Source organism: Myotis nattereri, assembly GCF_964212035.1.
Source record: "Myotis nattereri genome assembly, chromosome: 12".
NCBI lineage: Eukaryota > Metazoa > Chordata > Mammalia > Chiroptera > Vespertilionidae > Myotis > Myotis nattereri.
The window spans coordinates 25094166-25111684 of NC_138087.1; the positions used below are offsets into that span (position 1 = coordinate 25094166).

General features: G+C 41.1%; 1 protein-coding gene across 4 annotated transcripts in view; it reads left to right on the forward strand.

Moving 5' to 3' along the window:
• Positions 1-17519, forward strand: part of BNC2 (basonuclin zinc finger protein 2) — a gene marked incomplete at its 5' end in the record, with an annotated part of 427294 nt that overhangs the window by 118192 nt on the left and 291583 nt on the right. For 2 of the 4 annotated variants that reach the window (XM_081103987.1, XM_081103990.1), the window contains one exon: positions 16066-16266. In XM_081103987.1, coding sequence (XP_080960113.1) covers positions 16066-16266 — 201 coding nt within the window. Of the gene's footprint in view, positions 1-16065; positions 16267-17519 lie in introns of those variants that run through there. The other 2 variants (XM_081103989.1, XM_081103988.1) reach the window with 2 other exon arrangements.

Below are 17519 nucleotides of genomic sequence, written 5' to 3' on the forward strand. Positions count from 1 at the left end.
ACACAACAGGTGCTCAGTAAACGTGAAGTGATATCCCTAGACTCTGTGCCTATCCAGAATGATTAACTTCCTCAGAGATCTGGATGCTTAGATCCTACTGTAGCTTTTATAAAATGTATCACCCTGCCTTATTTATACCAAGCACTCCAGACTTATGCACTGATTTATTTTATTCTGTAACTCTTAAGTGTCTGGTTTGGTTTTCTTCAAACTCCTCACCAAAAACCTGAAATCTCTAGAAAGAAGTACAAAGAACCATACATGACCATATGTACCATGTGGCAATTCCGAACTTAGCCAGATTCAGAATCTCAAGGAGTGCTGTGCTTTTCAGTGGGGTAGGGGAGCTCTGACTTGTAGCATTTGCTGATTGCTGTGGTCTAACTGTTCCCACTGTGGCTGATTTCTAGTTAACAATGTCAACAGGTTAACATTAAACGTTTGAAAGTTTAATAGTCTGTTCTCACAAGTCAATGGAGTGGCTCTCATACACTACTGGATTTTCAGTCCTCCAGACCTCTGTGATGTAAAAGCAGTTTAGGAATCCCTGGTCTCAAAAGCTCACTTTTTGACTTTGCCTCATTTTCCCACTTTCCCTATTTGTATAGTAAAGCAATATGAGTAGATCCATTTTCTTAACTTTCTTGGTATCTATAATAAAAAAAAAGTGTAATATGCTAATTAGACTGGACAGCCGAACGACCTTTTGGACGTCATTCCGGACATCCTTCCAGACAAAGCTGTGGCAACAGGGGCTGAGGCAGAGGCTGTAGGGGTGATCAGGCAGGCAGGTGAGCAGTTAGGGGTGGTCAGGCAGGCAGGCAGAGTGGTTAGGGGCAATCAGGCAGGCAGTCGAGCGGTTAGGGGTGATGAGGCAGGCAGGCGAGTGGTTAGGAGCCAGAGTTCCTGGATTGCGAGAGGGATGTCCGACTGCGGTTTAGGCCCGATCCCAGGGATCTGTGGGATCGGGCCTAAACTGGCAGTTGGACATCGCCTGAGGGGTCCCGGATTGTGGGAGGGTGTAGGCCAGGCTGAAGAACCCCTCCCCCTGCATGCATTTTGTGCACCGGGCCTCTATTAGTCTTAATAATTCTGACTCAAGCTAAGAGGTCAAGGGGCCCAGGCTTTGCATTTCTTATCCTGTATGTGCAGTATGAATTTATTTTTCAAAAGGTCTCCACTGGTTTGAGAACCACCATTACTGAAAAAGCTGTCACAAAGCCCATGTCTGTAATTGTACTAGAAACCCTGATATGGTGGTGACAGGTAATGGCTTTACTCATTGTCTATATATATCTGTCACCAACAATACACGGTGTGGCAAAAGTAGGTTTACAGTTGTGAGTACACAAAACACTAAATTTATTGTATTATTATAATTTATTATTTTCCATATGAACAATTGTAAACCTACTTTTGCCCCATCCGGTATCAGGTTTAGGAAAATGTGAGAGGGAACATAATGCATTTCAGTGTTATTTCTTGTAAGAGGTAGACATAATAGGGAACATTTTTGGTACTTGACATTTTATTTAAATGTGACTTTTCATTTATGGGTGAATGAATTCTCTCTATATATGTATGCCAGGTGAATAAGGAGTGACTTATAGCCAAGGGCTGTGAACTCAAATGGCTATAGTGGGCAGGCAAGTAATGGAATTGAGGGAAACAGGTGGGGTTTTACAAAGGGGAGTAGGGGAGACTGTTCCCATTGCGGAGTGCATGCTAGGACCAGTAGCTTGTGTTCACGGCAGCAGATTGTTGTCATGAAGGAGCAGCTTTCTGTTGCCATATCTTTAGTTCTCTGACATGTCACCCTTGCTTCACCCCCTTGTCCCCAGCAGCTGGAAATCCATAGTTCAATTAAAAATTTCTTGACTTTTTTTTTTTACATGTTGGCCGTGGATTAAGCACATCTGCACACTCGTACAAATTTGACCTGAGGGCCAAACTTGGTTGGTGGGTTTATAGTTTGCATAGTCTCTTTACACATAAATACATGTGCAGCAACTAATATTTATTAAAGGCTTCTGTGATAGGCATTATCTAAATCTTTTGCACTAATCAAAATATTTAATATTCACAACAATTTGGCAAGCTAGTATTATTTCTTCTTTAGAGTTAAGGAATCTTGGCATTTGGAGAGGCTAAGTAACTTGCTGAGGTCACATGATTAGTAAAAGTTTCCCCAGGTATTCAAACCCAAGTAATCGACTGCAGAACTTTGGCAGTTAACCACTGGGCAAAACTGACTCCATGGATGTCTCCACATGTTGCTATAAGCACACACACAAAACATAAGTAACTGAATGTAAAGGGTGGGTTGAGATTGTCGTCAAATATTAGCTCATTTGTGTGCAATGATACGGTTTGCATGTGTACTTGATGGGATAAAGCACTGGAATACTATCTTCTTTCACACTTTATAAGATTTTTCTGATAAAGCTCAGCAAGGCCAGTGTAAATATTTCACAGGGGGTTTATATTTCACTTTGTCACAAACTAGACATCTTGAGTGGTAGGGCCAACATTGTCTCTATTCAAGGGCAAAAGTTCCCTCCCTTCTCGTTGCCATATTTCAACCCCACCCATGGAAATGCTCCAAGTCCTGAGTGATGATCACTTCCTCTGGGCAAGGGTATGAAGAATAAAAGTAAATCTAGCAGGAGGAGTAAATCCCAAAAGACAGAGATAAGTACTTGAGGTCAGAGACTGCATCTTTTATAGTTTGCCTACATACCAAACTCATTAATATGAATAATCATCTTAGCTGTAGTGGTTGTAGTAGCAAAAGTAATACAAGAAACTAGTCCTGTCTTACATTGTTTTTTCCATCAACTCTTTCATTATTTCTAGGATTTGGAGAGATCTCTTTGAGAAAGTGATGTGAAATCAGGTCCTCCCATGTGTCTCCTTCATTTCCACTTCTTTTTCCTACCACATGAAATATATTTCAACCTTAAAAACTCCAGCCTCTATAGGGCTAAAACTGTAAGACTCTAGGAATACAAAATCAGTGCAAAATCGATACAGTGATCTGTTTCAGTTTTTCCCTTGGGAGATTTTGGAACACCATTAGACACCCTCTTTAGGGTTTATTCACTTGGTGTAGGATGAGAGAGACAAAAAGAGCCAGTCCCTGTGGCAGTGTTCTTCTCAACACTCCAAGCCCATCATGTGAATAGAAAGAGCCCCAAACCTTCGTTTTCAGAATTGTCTCTCAGCCCCTGGCTCCTGGAGAAAGCCAGTGTGGTTCAGATGTGGGATGGGAAGAGTGGTTTGCATTGGCATTGGCCTTGCGGGTGCTTTGGGGCTGGAACACACTCAGCTGTGGGTTCCAGATGCTTGCTCTCCAGCATTAATGTGGCCAACATGTGAAACCATGGCACCCACAATACGACACAAAGGCCCACGCCTCTGATAGTTTGGGAAATAACTCCCAGCTGAAGAAATTCCTTCTTGAAGGGCTAGAATACATTCTTGAACAGAAGTGGGGTTTTTTTGTTTGTTTTGTTTTGTGTTTTGCTTGTTTTGTTTTTCCTTTAGATTTATGGAACCAGGAAAGAGATGCTCGATGATGTTGGGCTAGGTACCAGGACTGATCGATCACAGGGTATCTACAGTCTTGGGACCTTTAACTTAAAATAGAAAAAAAAGCGCTACTCTAAACCTTAGATTCACAAATGCTCGGTTCCATGCTGTGCATGTAGCAGAAAGTTTGTACACTCAAGCCATCGTATACTTTCTTCGGGGATGTCAAGTACAAACCATTACTGGTGGTTGTCATCAGGATTCAGGGTGTGTTCAAAATGTTTCCACCAATTTTTATTTCCCTCAGCAGTCTCCAAGGTTGGCAGGGCCAGAGAAATCCATATAGAAGAGAAAGGAAATGAGCATGGGGTTGGGCGGTGCTTTCTTTATAAATTTAATAACCAAGACTCTTTTTAGGACCCAGAAAGCGTGCCCCCTCTCACACATAAGGCCTGTGCTTCCTTCTAACAGCCTACTTGAGAAGCTGGGCTATTTTGCTCCCCCATTCAGTTAGTGCTCTAGTTTTCTCATTCAGGTACAATTTCCAGTGAAAGAGTAGCTTATAAGTATCCCAAAGTTAGTTTATTGACTCTTATTGCACTTCTGAGCACCTAATAAATAATTTATTAGTCTGATGGATATGTGGCTACCTAACTATGGGGCATGAAATATGCACTGTTTTTCTAATACACTGTAGGGAGACCTGTTTATAAAGTATTTAGTATTGGTTTTATAATGCACCGTTGACAACAGGAGACCACGAAGCTCAAAGATCAATCTCATTTTGGCCCACAGCATTAATGCGGCTTTATAAAGCTCCATGACAGGTCACGTAGACAGCGGTCCCCGCGAAGGGACTCGGTTAGGAAGAGAGCCTGCAGTGGCTGCCAGCGCAGCGGAGGAACATCTTTGTCTAAGTCCCTGAGGTGACTGTTTGGCGGTTGCTGATGTTGGCCAGGTGATGGAACTCATCATTTCCCTGAGTTCTCCAGGGGGTTTCTGGACCGAGAGTGCCCAGTTCTGCTAATGCAGGCTTCACTAATTGTACCGAGAGTCAGTGTGACTGTGGACCACAATTGCAGTCTGGGAGACATGAATCAGGAAGGAAGGAGCGGGACTTTGCTCTCCTCAGCTTCCTCTCATGTTTGTTAATGAAGTGACTTCTTCCATATCCCCCACTCCTTCATTCAAAACACATATGTGACGTAGCATAACGTTTTTTTGACTTTTGTTTGCTTGGGGAATTTCATTAGCTAGGAATAAATTTATAGACATTTAAAAAACACACCACATGGTAATGTTTAAAACACCTAGAATTGGGGGACATCTGAGTAAAGATTAAATAATTTCATCCAAAAATCAATTATCCGTGTTTTAATTTGTTTATAAGAACTCTATGCTATAGGAATGCCTTATAATGGCAATTATTTACAAGGGACTATTGCCTAGTATGGTATATGTTTTGGAGCAAGGCATTTTTCAACTTTACATTAGGGACTTCTTGCTGTTCTTAGTGTTCTAGTTCCCAAAGTGAGCTGCACTTTCTTGAACCCAGTCTGTTTGCTTATAATTGCTCTTGCTTGTTTTGGAACCAAGGTTGAGTTCTTTCTGCTCCTTGCCATGTCTTACTCATTTCTTATTATTCAGAGTTTCATTTTACCCTCTCCAATGGGACCAAACCCTTTCTACGCTCAAGTCGTCCTTGGTTTCATCCTGCCTTTGGTACTCTTAGTAAGTGACCTCACCTTTTCTGAGACGATCATTTCTTTTGTGTAGCTATCATTTATTGACCATTTACTGTGTGTTAAGTACTCAGGCCCTGGCTTACCAAAGTTAGATAAAACTGTTCCTTTCAACAAGTGTGCAGTTTAGTGGGAGGAATGAGCAGCAAATTGGCTTTCTGCATGAGCACTCTCAATATGTATATCTCTTACCTTCCGTTTCTGGGAAAACAGTGTTGTTTTTTCCCTTCAGGGGTACCCTTTTCATCTGTGCTCTTGATCACATTCTCTCCTAGCACCCTTTTATATCAGTTTCCCCTCTGGCTTAGATTTTTCAATATCTTTTTCTTTGCCGGCTTCACCTCTTTTGCCTATGGATAGATATTTTTTACCCCCCTCCCCCCCGCCCCCATAGTGTGAGGCAAATCATCAACACAATAACACAACTTTTCCTAGGCCTTGCTAACTTCAGACCACCCCCTTCTTACTTCACTTATTTGTTTTGCCGAATTTGTCCAAAGAATGTTTTATCTTTTCTGCCTCCTTGTCTTTATAATTTGCTTACCTAACTTCTTTAGAATCTGGATTCTACAACTCCTATAGCTATCAGTCCATTAAGATATTTCTCTTAGGACACAAAATATAGTTATAAAATATTGCAGCCAGAAATATATTTGAGGTATGGTATAATATAATGGGCACCCATTTGCCCAAGCTTAAGAACTCATAGTGCACACGTATATCTGAAGTCCTGGGTTCCGGTCCCAATTATACTGTAGCCGCTGCTATCTCCTCTACCCAATACCTACCCCCATTCAAGCATTATTCTGCTGAGTATTTATCATTCTCATGCACTTTGTTTTGCTCTTACTTTTTGCTGCTACTTACTACTATATGTGGTTTTACTCTACTACATGTAGCATTGTGTTTTAGAACATTTAGAACTCTGACCATCCTAGCTCTGTAAACTCTGACTTCAGACTTTCTGTCTCCTGTCCCCCCCATAACTGTGGGTATCCCCCTAGAGGCTGCCCTTGGCCACCTTCTTTTACCTCTTATGTCGCTTCTCTGCAGATGGGTCCCAGATCTGATAACTCCGGTGTCCGTCTGTTTTCTGAACATTTCTGTTTGCCTAGTCACTGACATGATCTGAAGTTTTCTCAAACTGAGCTCACTGTGCAGCCCCCAAAACTAGCTCGTCTCTGTTTCTGTTGACAGTGCTACCGTTTCCCCGGAGCTCAGAACAGCAGGGCTTTCCTGTCATCTTTGACTCTTCTCATTTATTACTGCATCTCATGTGCCATGCTTGTCCCCTGATTTTATCTCGGCATTGTAGTTTGCTCTTTCCCCAGCCCTATTGCCTGCAGCCATTTACCCAGATTACTATAAAGGCTTCCTAATGGGTGTCTGTGCTTCTGTCTTTTCACACTTCAGTCTGTCTGTTGCCAGATGAATCTTAGAGTGCAGTAACGATCATCCCAATGGCCGCTGTTCAGAAGCTTTCAGCAGTTTTGATTGGGGCTGGATAACAGGATAAATAGCACCTCTTTAGAGTGGAATCTAGGGCTGTTCCTATTATAATAGTTCCCGTTGACCAGTCCATCCCTTTCATTCATCATTGCTCCGCACAGGTCCTACCTCATGTTCTAAGGGCCTAACAGTGATGGCGAACCTTTTGAGCTCGGCGTGTCAGCATTTTGAAAAACCCTAACTTAACTCTGGTGCCGTGTCACATATAGAAATTTTTTGATATTTGCAACCATAGTAAAACAAAGACTAATATTCTTGATATTTATTTTATATGTTTAAATGCCATTTAACAAAGAAAAATCAACCAAAAAAATGAGTTCGCGTGTCACCTCTGACACGCGTGTCATAGGTTCGCCAGCACTGGCCTAGAATCTAGGCTAATTGGATCACTTCTCTAGGGGCATTACCAGTTCTGCAGTTCCAGTGCAAATGCTGCCACGACTTGAAACTTTCTGTTACCACACCGATTGGAAGGAATCTCCTTTTCCAAGTTGTATAGGGTTCTGCTGTTGCTTCTCTTACCACATTGTTTTACTAAGGTTGTTTTTGTACATGGCTCATCTCCTGTACTAGATTGTAAACTTCCTGTGAGCAGGGACTCTGTCTTAACTTTCCTGTTCCCCACATCTTCTTATACCTGGCAAGTAGGTCAAATGTTTCTAACAAGTGTGAAAAATGTTCATTAATTTTGAATGTTTTTCTTTATAATAAATAGAAGAAAAGGCAGCTAGAAACAGAACTAGCCAGGACAAACGTGTATTCCCTATCAATCAATTAGCAAATGATCCAATCGTTCCCACTTCGTTATTTCCTTTCTCTAGCCTTTGTCAGACTTAGAAGATCTAACTCTTATAAAGGGTTTTGGTGGTCAGAGGAGTATATCTGCAATTGCTGGTTGTTGTTTTTTAAAATCTGTCTTGATATAGTCAGTACCTCTAAATAGTACTGACCGTAGGTTCTTTCACAATCTCTCAGTAGGCATACTCATTGCCTACCCCAAAATACACACCCCCAAATTTTCCACACTTCAGTCTGTCAGAGAACAGGCTCAAAGGGCAAGACTGGCGAGCAGGTTCAGGATCCTGTGTTGTGGGGTTCTTTTCCATGTAAGCCTCTCCGAGATAGCCACACACTTGCGCCGCCTAGCTAAGGTATGGCTCACCTAAGTATTTTCTCCCGCCCTTTTACTATTTTTCACATTCATCCTCATTCTGTGAAACTCAGTTATTTACTTGATTTCCCAACACTTCTTACATTTGAAAAGTTTGTTGCCAGCAAGCAGTACATGTAATGACAGTTATCTGAATGATTTTTGACAGTAATAAAGTATCTGCTGCCTTCTTCTGTCCCTCCCATCATCTCTCCCACACTCCATTACTTTTTCTTTTCCTTCCTTTTTCTTTTCGTCCTTAAATATAGTTTTAATTTATTATCACTGTTTTTAGTAGTATTACCATTAACCAGTAGCAGTAGTCAACTTTTAGAATCAAAATATAACACGCATACAGACAAGTGCACAAATCGTAAGTGTATGCTGCTTGATGAATGACAAAGCCGTCATTGCCAGAACCACCAAGTAGCAGGAGATGCAGAACATCACCTGCAACCAGGAGCTTTCCTTACGCCTCTTGCAGCCACCACTCCCCACTGAGGATCATTACTATTCAGACCTAAGCCACCTGTTAATTCTGTCCTCTTTTAACTTGCTGTTAATGAGTTTCTGGCATCTTCTGGGATTCTTAATTTTGGAAACACTCTCCAAGTTCATTCAAATTTGATTTGTTTCCAAAATTTTCCCCTGAAATATGGATGTATATAAAATAATCTCTGTGGTTTCCCAAAGATTTTGAAACCAAGTCACTGGTATTATTGCACTTCTTAAATTTGCTTTTTAGGTCTGTGAATTTCATATAAGGGGGTGCCATCAATAGAGTTGCCTCTTTTTTTTGTCTGTGATAACTCCAAAAGCAGTGTTGGATTTTCTGGGTGTCTGTGAATCTCAATCTTTCTTCCTGACAGTAATTTAAACTATTATTATGACATTTTCACTGGAGCTGCAGGCTTCTCGGTCTGCAGACTTTAGAAGGAAGTAAATAAAGAAATTAATACTGTTTACAATCCTTGAAGCTCTTCATGGTCATACAAACCTAATTCCCCATGTATGCTCCACAGCATGTGTTTTGGTACTCATTTAAGGAAACACATCACTGGTTCTTTTCCTCTAGAATCCTTTTCTCATAAGATACTTACTCTAGGTTATGGTAGAAGAAGCCATTGTCACCAGTTGTACCTAAGAGAAGATGAGTAAAGTCAGTTTTCTGTTTTTAAACCAAAACAGGGTAGGTAGAATATTTGATCTTGTGGAGGCTCCAGATTCATGCTGATCAATGCTTTTGCACCTGCTGATATTGATTCTAAGGATTCATCATTTTCCCAACATTGTATAAGCTACCTCAGCTACCACACCTTACCCAAATCTTTTTATTTTTAATAGTGTATCAAGCAATTGTGGCATTTGGATAGGTCCTGGATGCGTTTCTCTGAAACAGAGCCCTTGAGTAGGCTATCAGCAGAGATGGTTTCACAGTGGTGGTTCTAGTTGGTGCAGGGCGGTTTCTCCCTTTGCCATAGGAAGGTGAAGCTTGTAGGCAGTATTGGCTTGCAGGGGTGTTCAGGCTGCTGTTTCAAGTGGTTTAAACTTGTGTCCTATTCATACCTTATTTTAGGAGGCCTGTTTTCCTCCCTTAGTTTGAGGTCACAGAATGATGTTTTTAGCACACAAGCTTCCTCCCTCCGTGCAGGTAATCAGACATTTCTTAGACAACAGTTATTTTATTTTTAAAATCCTCACTTGATATATTTTCCATTGATTTTTAAAAATTTATTAAATTGCTTGTGGTGACATTGATCAACATGAACATACAGGTTTTGGGTGTGAATTTCTATGTTACAAGATCTGTAATTTTTCCTTTGATTTTTTTAGAGAGGGTGGAAGGAAGGGAAGAGACAGAGATAGAGAAATATTGATGGTAGAGAGACACATCGATTGGTTGTTTCCTGAACACGCCCTGGCTTGGGCTGGGGATCAAATGAACCTGCAATCCAGGTACAAGTCCTTGACCGGGAATCAAACCTGTGACTGTTGGGTGTGTAGGCCTTGAGATTTCTATATGCTGAAATGTCTCCAGCCCACTGCCAGAGTCATCTGGATAAGGTGTAGTGGTAAACATGAAATAATGTACAATTTTAACTCAGACGTTCATATAGGAGAGAGAGACCAGCAATCAGAGAGGACAACACAATTTCCCCCCTTCATTTGAATATGTCAAGATCTTTAACCTAATTTTGAATTAGTTAATCCAGGAGCTAGCTGTTAACCCAAATTTAAGTCACAAATTTTTGGAGAATAAGCAATAGAAAAGGTGTCACCCGAGAGAAAGATTTATAGAAGGATACAGGTCCATAGTTCACTTCATTTACACACAAACCAGCACCAGGTTAGATTCAGCGGTTGGCATACATGCATCATATTTTTAATCTGGATTAAGGGCGGCTACATTCAGGTTTGCCTAAAGCATATAATAAATTGAAACACGAATGGAAATTGTTAACTAAGAAAAGTTTCACAGTTTTCTTAAAATTTAAATACAGGGATCCAGCTAGTATAATCCAAAAGTTCTCTTCGTAATCATTAGACTTCACTGCTGTGGAACCCTTGTCTGTTGAAAGAGGGGCATTTCATACCTTACAAGGATATGAAATGTGATAATGGAAGGAAAGTAGGAGCCAGTGGAGAGTGCAAGGATTTAGGTATAAATAATAGGTGAATCCTAATTGTGAAGAGGAGCACCTTAATGTGTGGTGATGTGTTCATATCAGAACTCTTTTATCTTACGAGCTGCTTTTAAATTTTCCTTCCTTTCTTTCCCCCAAAGCATGAAGGTACAGTACAGTTATGTATCATCTTTTTGAGTGTTTTTTTTGGGGGGTGAAGTTTTCACTGTCCTCCCATCAGATTACGCATGTGACTCAAGGGAAAACAGGCAGCTTAGATTATGATATAATTATTCACAAGGGGAAACCACAGTTGAAATTGTTAGTTTTCTTTTGTCTTTATTCTCTTCTTTACAGTGAGTCAAAAGCGTTCCTCCTTAACTTCACATAGAAAACACAACTTTGCACAATAAAATAGGGAGGGCAGGTTTCACAAGGGAGAAAGGCTGCTGTCAACTTTTCCCCCCTCAGGAATATGGAAATTTGGGAGGATTATCTGTTCAGAGGAGGTTTCCTTTATTAATTCTTTTTTCCTTTTTTCACTTAAGACATCTGTTAATATTACACAGCCCAACAGATGTTGCAAAGCAAGTCCCATACTTTGTTCTAAAAAAAAAATGACATTTCCTCAATTGGTTCTCCCTACCTCTGTGACTGGGCCTAGCCTGCCATTTCTGCATAATTTGCATATATTAAGTTACATACCTTAATGCCATACACATTTGTAGCTTCAGCATTATTTTTATAGAGTAAAGTCTGATTTGATCATAAACTGTATGTTTGTTGCTTTAGAATGAAGAGTGGCTAAAACATTTTTAAAAAATCTCCTTTGAGAATGACAACCTAATTCCACACATAGGACTAGATAGCCAATTATTAAACACTTTTCTATAAGTGAATTACAAAAGCTTGAGTTGTTTTGCCATTAGGAAGTGCTGATTGTCATGCGATGTGGAGCGTCATTTTTATTTTGGCAAGAACAGGGACAGTTTTGTCTTGACAAGCCATTAGATGAATACCAGAGTGTGTCACATGGAAAACCACTGATCTTTAACCCAGCTCTGTACTTAACCAAGCCTTGAAAATGAATAGTGAATAAAAGAAGAGCAAAGGCCAGTTTACTGTCATTACAGATTACAGAATCTGCTAACAGCTGCTGAACTGAACCTGGGGAATTACAGGTATTGTTCTGTGGACCAGCAGAAGTCCTGGAGATGCCTGTGAAACTGTGTATATGAACTATACATTTATTTTACATTTACATGGTTGGAACATAGCTAGACAAGCATGAAAATCCTTGAGTACTTTCTTAGTGTACTAAATGCATGCCTTTATCACCAAACCTTATATTTACAGATAACTATCTCAATGAGATTTCCTTACCCCTAGTTATGGAATTTATTTTTTAAAAGCAGTGTGTTTTTAAAGAAATTATTAGTAAGTATTAAGAAGAAAACAAAAAGTATGGAAAATCTCCCCCTTCCCAAAACAAAAATAAAACCACAAACATGCAGGCTAAACAGAATCCTTTGCTCATTTGTCCCTTCAGCTGTTAACTGGGGCTGATAGTTGAAATCAACATGTGACTTTTTTTTTTTTTGAGGGGAAAACCTAAACCCACCTCAATATCCAAATAATGAAAGGATCAGTAACATTTTAAACAGTCAGTTATGGGAATTCTTGCTTACAGAGCTAACAAGAAAGAACCCACTGTCTTACTCTGCTGGTGGAATTGCATTGTGCCTCCCTACAGTCTTGTTATCCCACACACACTGAAATGCAAATTCTTTGCAACTAATTGGATCTCATTGATGGTACATGCACAGTATGTAGTTATATGCAAAAAGATTTTTAAAAAATTCTCTGTAATTACAACTTTTAATTATTATCCAAAACATCAGCATCTATAGTATAGGTTTAAAATACATATGTCTAACGGGTTTTTTTACAGATTACTCAACATGTGCTATGAAGTGCTTAGTAAGTATCAAAAGTAAGGGGGAGATGTTTATTTACAGCAATCAATAAGTTGGATTTTATTGAAGTTCTGTGAAAATACAGTTTAAATGTTGAACATCATAAACATCAGAAATCACTTTCAAAATGTTATCTTGTTCTTCAGTTCTCCAGTCTGTTTTTACATTGTAAACTGCATGGGAGTTTCTTACTCTGCATGAGTTTTGATGAGGTGGAGGTATTCCCATTCCCATATTGTCTTGAATATCGTGGGTGCCATTTAGACCTAGTTGGTGTACTTCTTAATTTTCATGGTACATCTCTCACTATCAGTCAACGTGGGAAAGCCAACACATAGCCTTTAGTATTTGCAATTCTTTAACCTGAAATACATAAAATCGGGGCAGAAAAAAGCAATTACTGTGAAAGTGATACCTGCCTCCACTGCTACCACCCCCAATTTTAAATAACTTTAACACAGATGATTCCATATAGTTGTTTCATACTCTGCAGACTATAGAGCCAATGGACAAACTCAAAAATCATTGTTGTGCATTGTAGGTATATTTTGCTGTTTCTTATTGTAATAAAGCTTGTTGTCTTTGTAAACTAGTCTTAAAGACTAGTTAAATTTTCCTTTAATCCAACACTTTTCGCAGTACAATATCATATGATATAGATTTGTTGTGAAAAAAATATTTTGAACATTAGGAAGCTATCTCTGTAATTTTGAGGCTTGTGCCTTGACAGTAATATGCAGGTACTAGTTACATGGCAGACCTGTTTCATCGAGAGCAACCTCAGACATTGATATCTGAAATAGCTCAGTTTGCCTGCGCTAGATAGCATTTTGTCAGAAGACTGCTGGCCGAGCAGACTAGATTTGGATGTATTAGCTAGTCAGCCTAATAACCCTGTACAGACTGTATTGATTTTTTAGGAGAGAGTTTATGAACTAAATAAACTTGGGGTTGGTGTCTTAATAAACTGCTTCTCTCAGTCTGTCACATTTAGTTACGGAGCTGTGCAGTTTAGGGGGAAAAAAGGCTAATTCTGTTACAGATTGTTCACAGCAGGGTCTCCAAATTAGCCCTTTGTTTTGTAATGCCACCTTGCTTGGGCTCGCTTTGAGCACATTTCTCAGTTTTGCCCTAATGAGTTGCAACACTGATAATGTGGCTGATGATCTTTCATTGATTTCACTATCACTTGCTTGTCTGGTAATTGATCCGTTGCTGAGCCTCTAGTTAATTATATCGGCTTTGACATGGCCCGGTCCACGGGGAATTTGAAGTCTTGCAGAATAACAGTTTTAATAAAAGAGTCTATTACTGCAGGTGCTTGCTGCTGCATGCCAGTTGATTTTTGTGTTGTGTCGTGTGTGTGTGTGTGTGGGGGGGGGGGGCGGCGGTGGAGAAGAGAGGAGAGGGGTTGGGGGGAGGATAGCAAGGAAAGAAGAGGACTGCTGGACTGAAAGAAAGAGGGGGTGGGGGCTGGAAGAAGGGGAAGAGGGAGTTAAGGGGAGAGGAAGGGAGGAGGGGGGAACTAGAGAGAGCAAGAGGCAGGCGAGAGAGAACACGCAGGCAAAGCAATACAACAGCCTGAGAGGAGCGAGGAGGAAGCATGCTATTGACAGTGTCCTTAAGCCTCCCACAAATAACAGCCATTAGTGGGAAGGTCAGGAGCTGAGCAGGCAGCTTGACTGAGGCACTGAGTGCCACTTCAGAAATCAAGAGGCTAGCAAATTTTAGAGGGAGTTTAAGTGGGTAATAGCTAGCTGTAAAGGTACAGTCACTGTTGACAATTGACTCATAGGGTCTTTTCCTGCCCTCCCCCCTCAAGAATATTTTTATTGACCACAGGTGGACTTAATATATTTTAAGGCAACAATTCTTTGGGTTCTTGTTTGCTTCTTCTCAGATATTGAATTTGCTGCTTTTGAGACTTTTTTGTGCTTAATGGTGGTGAACCGGAGGGAAGTTTAACAGAAAAGCTTTCAGGAGATGTTGGTTCTAGAGGGGAAGGCACATTTGTGTCAACATAGTGTACGTTTTCTCATCTTTTCTCATTGTCCACTAATGACACAGAGCTGCCATTGAAGCTCTTTTCTGTTTCTTTTGTTGTTTCAGAGAGTAAGGTTTATTGTTATTCTTCAGTTTAAGAAGGAGCAAGGAGAGTGGTACATTTGTCCTCGATATTTGTAGGTGGTTGAAGATTAATGTTCCTTACATTTTAAGTTGAGGAAGGATGGCTTTTTCCTGCTGACTACTTTTATGAGATGACATGAATATAGCTTTCCATTTGGAAGTCACTGTTTATGTACAGTGCATTCTGTTCAGTTCTGCTTTTCCATAAATAGGGCACGATAAATACTATCTAATAAATAGATGTTTTCTTTTAAAAACTAGTTTAATTAAGAATATGACATGCTATCGGAGGTTATATTTCATCAGGCAGGAAAATGTTATAGAATTTTCCATAGAGATGTTGAGTGAAAAATGGAATTTTATAGTCATTACTTTTTGCCTGAAATGGGACAGGATTTTTTTTTTCTTCATCTTTTTCTTTTTTTTATGATTTGAAAGGATATTGTAGATGCTTCATCCAGGAACTTTCACAAAGGACTTTTCTCTACTTTTGAACTTTAAGAAAAGGTATACTTTTTTCCTTTGTCATTCAATTTCTTATTACTTAACATCCAATTTAGTTATTAATGAATGACCTGAGGTACTGGACATTAAGTAGTATACATGTATGTATTTTGCAAATGTTTACTGTGCATCTTCCATGTTAAAAAACTGCTAAGTTTATTTACTTCCTAGAGTGTAAAGTTAGGTCCCTATGTATATTATTTTCTCTTGGAGTTGAATTGTGGTTATAAATAGCCCAGCACATACTATATGACTTTTAGGAGTTAACATTTTGACAACAACTGAGCCAATTTTACATTCTCTTACATCCAACTATTTTTCTTTCTCCTAGTATAACTAGAAAAAAAATAATGTTTAAGCATAGCAGTTTACAAATGTTAAAGCAAAGGCTGATGCCAGATACTGCATGTTATACCTGAAAGCATTGTTGGGGGAAATTCCCTGGGAAGGGCCCCAGCTTCTCCTCACCCCGTGCACCGTCGGTCTGAGATCGTGGTGCTGCTTGGAGCGTGCAGAAGTGTGTATCTCTCAGTGTGTCTGGAGAGGGGTTCGTGCAGGGTGTCATTTGGTGCCTGACAGTGGAACGGTGCAGTTGACTCTTAGCTCTGCTATCCAATGACATGCAGTGGCTGAGAGTTTGAAGCTGATGGTTGGGTCTCGAGTGCTGCCTGCACACCTGACAGGCAGCTGTTAAACTGAGCAAAGGCAAGCTCGGGGAGTCACAATCTATGCATAAATGATAGGGGTATCTGTGCAGAAGGTGCGAAAGAAGCTCGGACCCCCTCCCTCCCCCAGGTCTCCCCCTTCCCAAATGAAATGCACAGTTCAGCCAGCTTCTTAACTACACTACACTTCTGCTACTGGCTGCCAAGAGGCTCAAAAAATCCACCTTCACTTTTCAGTCAGAAGAGGCAGAAGTGGATGTGAGAGAAAGAGAGACACAGAGAGACAGAGAGCCAAAGAGGGCAAGAGACTTGACTTTAAGAGACTCCTGTACTGACAACTCCATGCAGTTCGGAACCAGAACGACTGCGGCTGAACCAGGGTTCATGGGGACATGGCAAAACGCTGATACTAACCTTTTATTCAGAATGTCCCAACAGGTAAGTTACTTTCTTTCTTTCTTTTTTTTTTTTTTTAAAGAAATCTTGAATTGTTATGTGCACTTTTGTTTCTGCTGTTTTTCTTTCTTAACATTTACAAAAAAAATTGATCACTTCATACTTGGGCTCTATTTTGTCATAACTGTGTTACTGGAATGTGCAGGGTTACTTCATGGTTTCCCTAAGGGCTCCTTAAAAGAAAAAGGGGGAAAGGCTACTGAAGTAAAAGAAAGCAAAGGCATTTGTTGCAAAGTTTCACAGTACAGCCTGGGTCAAGAGAAGACAATTTCTTTGTTTTCTGTTAAAATTTTTTTCTAAAAGCCACCACCCGACAAATGTATCTTTCTATCTGTATTAATCACTTCATCAAAGTATCTGCTATCTGAGAGGAGGTTCTCCAGCCCAACAGTGACAAAATGTAGGGCCCCCTCCGTCCAGCCCAGCTGACTTGCTGGGGCTGGAAGCAGCTGGAACTCCGACCTGAGGACAGGAGGCTATGCAGGGATCGCTGCCAGCGCCCAGGGTCGCTGGAGAAGGCGGCGTGCGTGGCGGGCTGTGCCGGCCGGTCCCAGCTCCTCTGCCCGCCGCCTGCTGCCCGCCCGCCTCCGCTAGCTCCTGCGCTCCCCGCCGGCTCCGGCTCCGGCTCCGGCTCCGGTCCCGGTCCGGCTCCGTGCGCCCGCCCGCCCGCCCGCCGGCGCACTCACACTCCGGAGCAGCCGCGGCGTCCTCCCCAGAGCCTCTCCTCCGTCCGGCCGAGCTGGCGGCGGCTGGGTGTGCTGGCCCTGCCGGGAAAGCTAGGTGTTAGTGCGAGGCCAGCGGCTACTGATAATTAATCACCGAGCCGGCGGCTTGTACCATGCGCTCCGTGATACGCGCCCTGCGCGCTCGGCTCCTCTTGCACAATTGCTGGCTCTGCGGCTCCGAGGGGGAGCGAGGGTGAGAGGAAGCAAAGGGAAACAACCCAGAAACTTTCATCTTGGACTGTGCTCAAGCGAGGGAGGGAAGTTCCCTGGTGCCTCCCTCCCAGACACGTCTTAGACGCTTTTCAAAAGCCTGCACCAAACCCTTTACACAAAGCCAGAGTTAGTGTGATATTATCATCCACGCAGCACGAAAGGATCACTGACAAATACTTGGATTTGAAGCAGATGACGGTTAAGAAATTGATATTGTTTCACTCATTTAAAAAAAATATAACTGCTTTCTTTAAGAAGAAAAAAAAACCTGTTTTGTTTGTAAGAGTTCATGAGAAT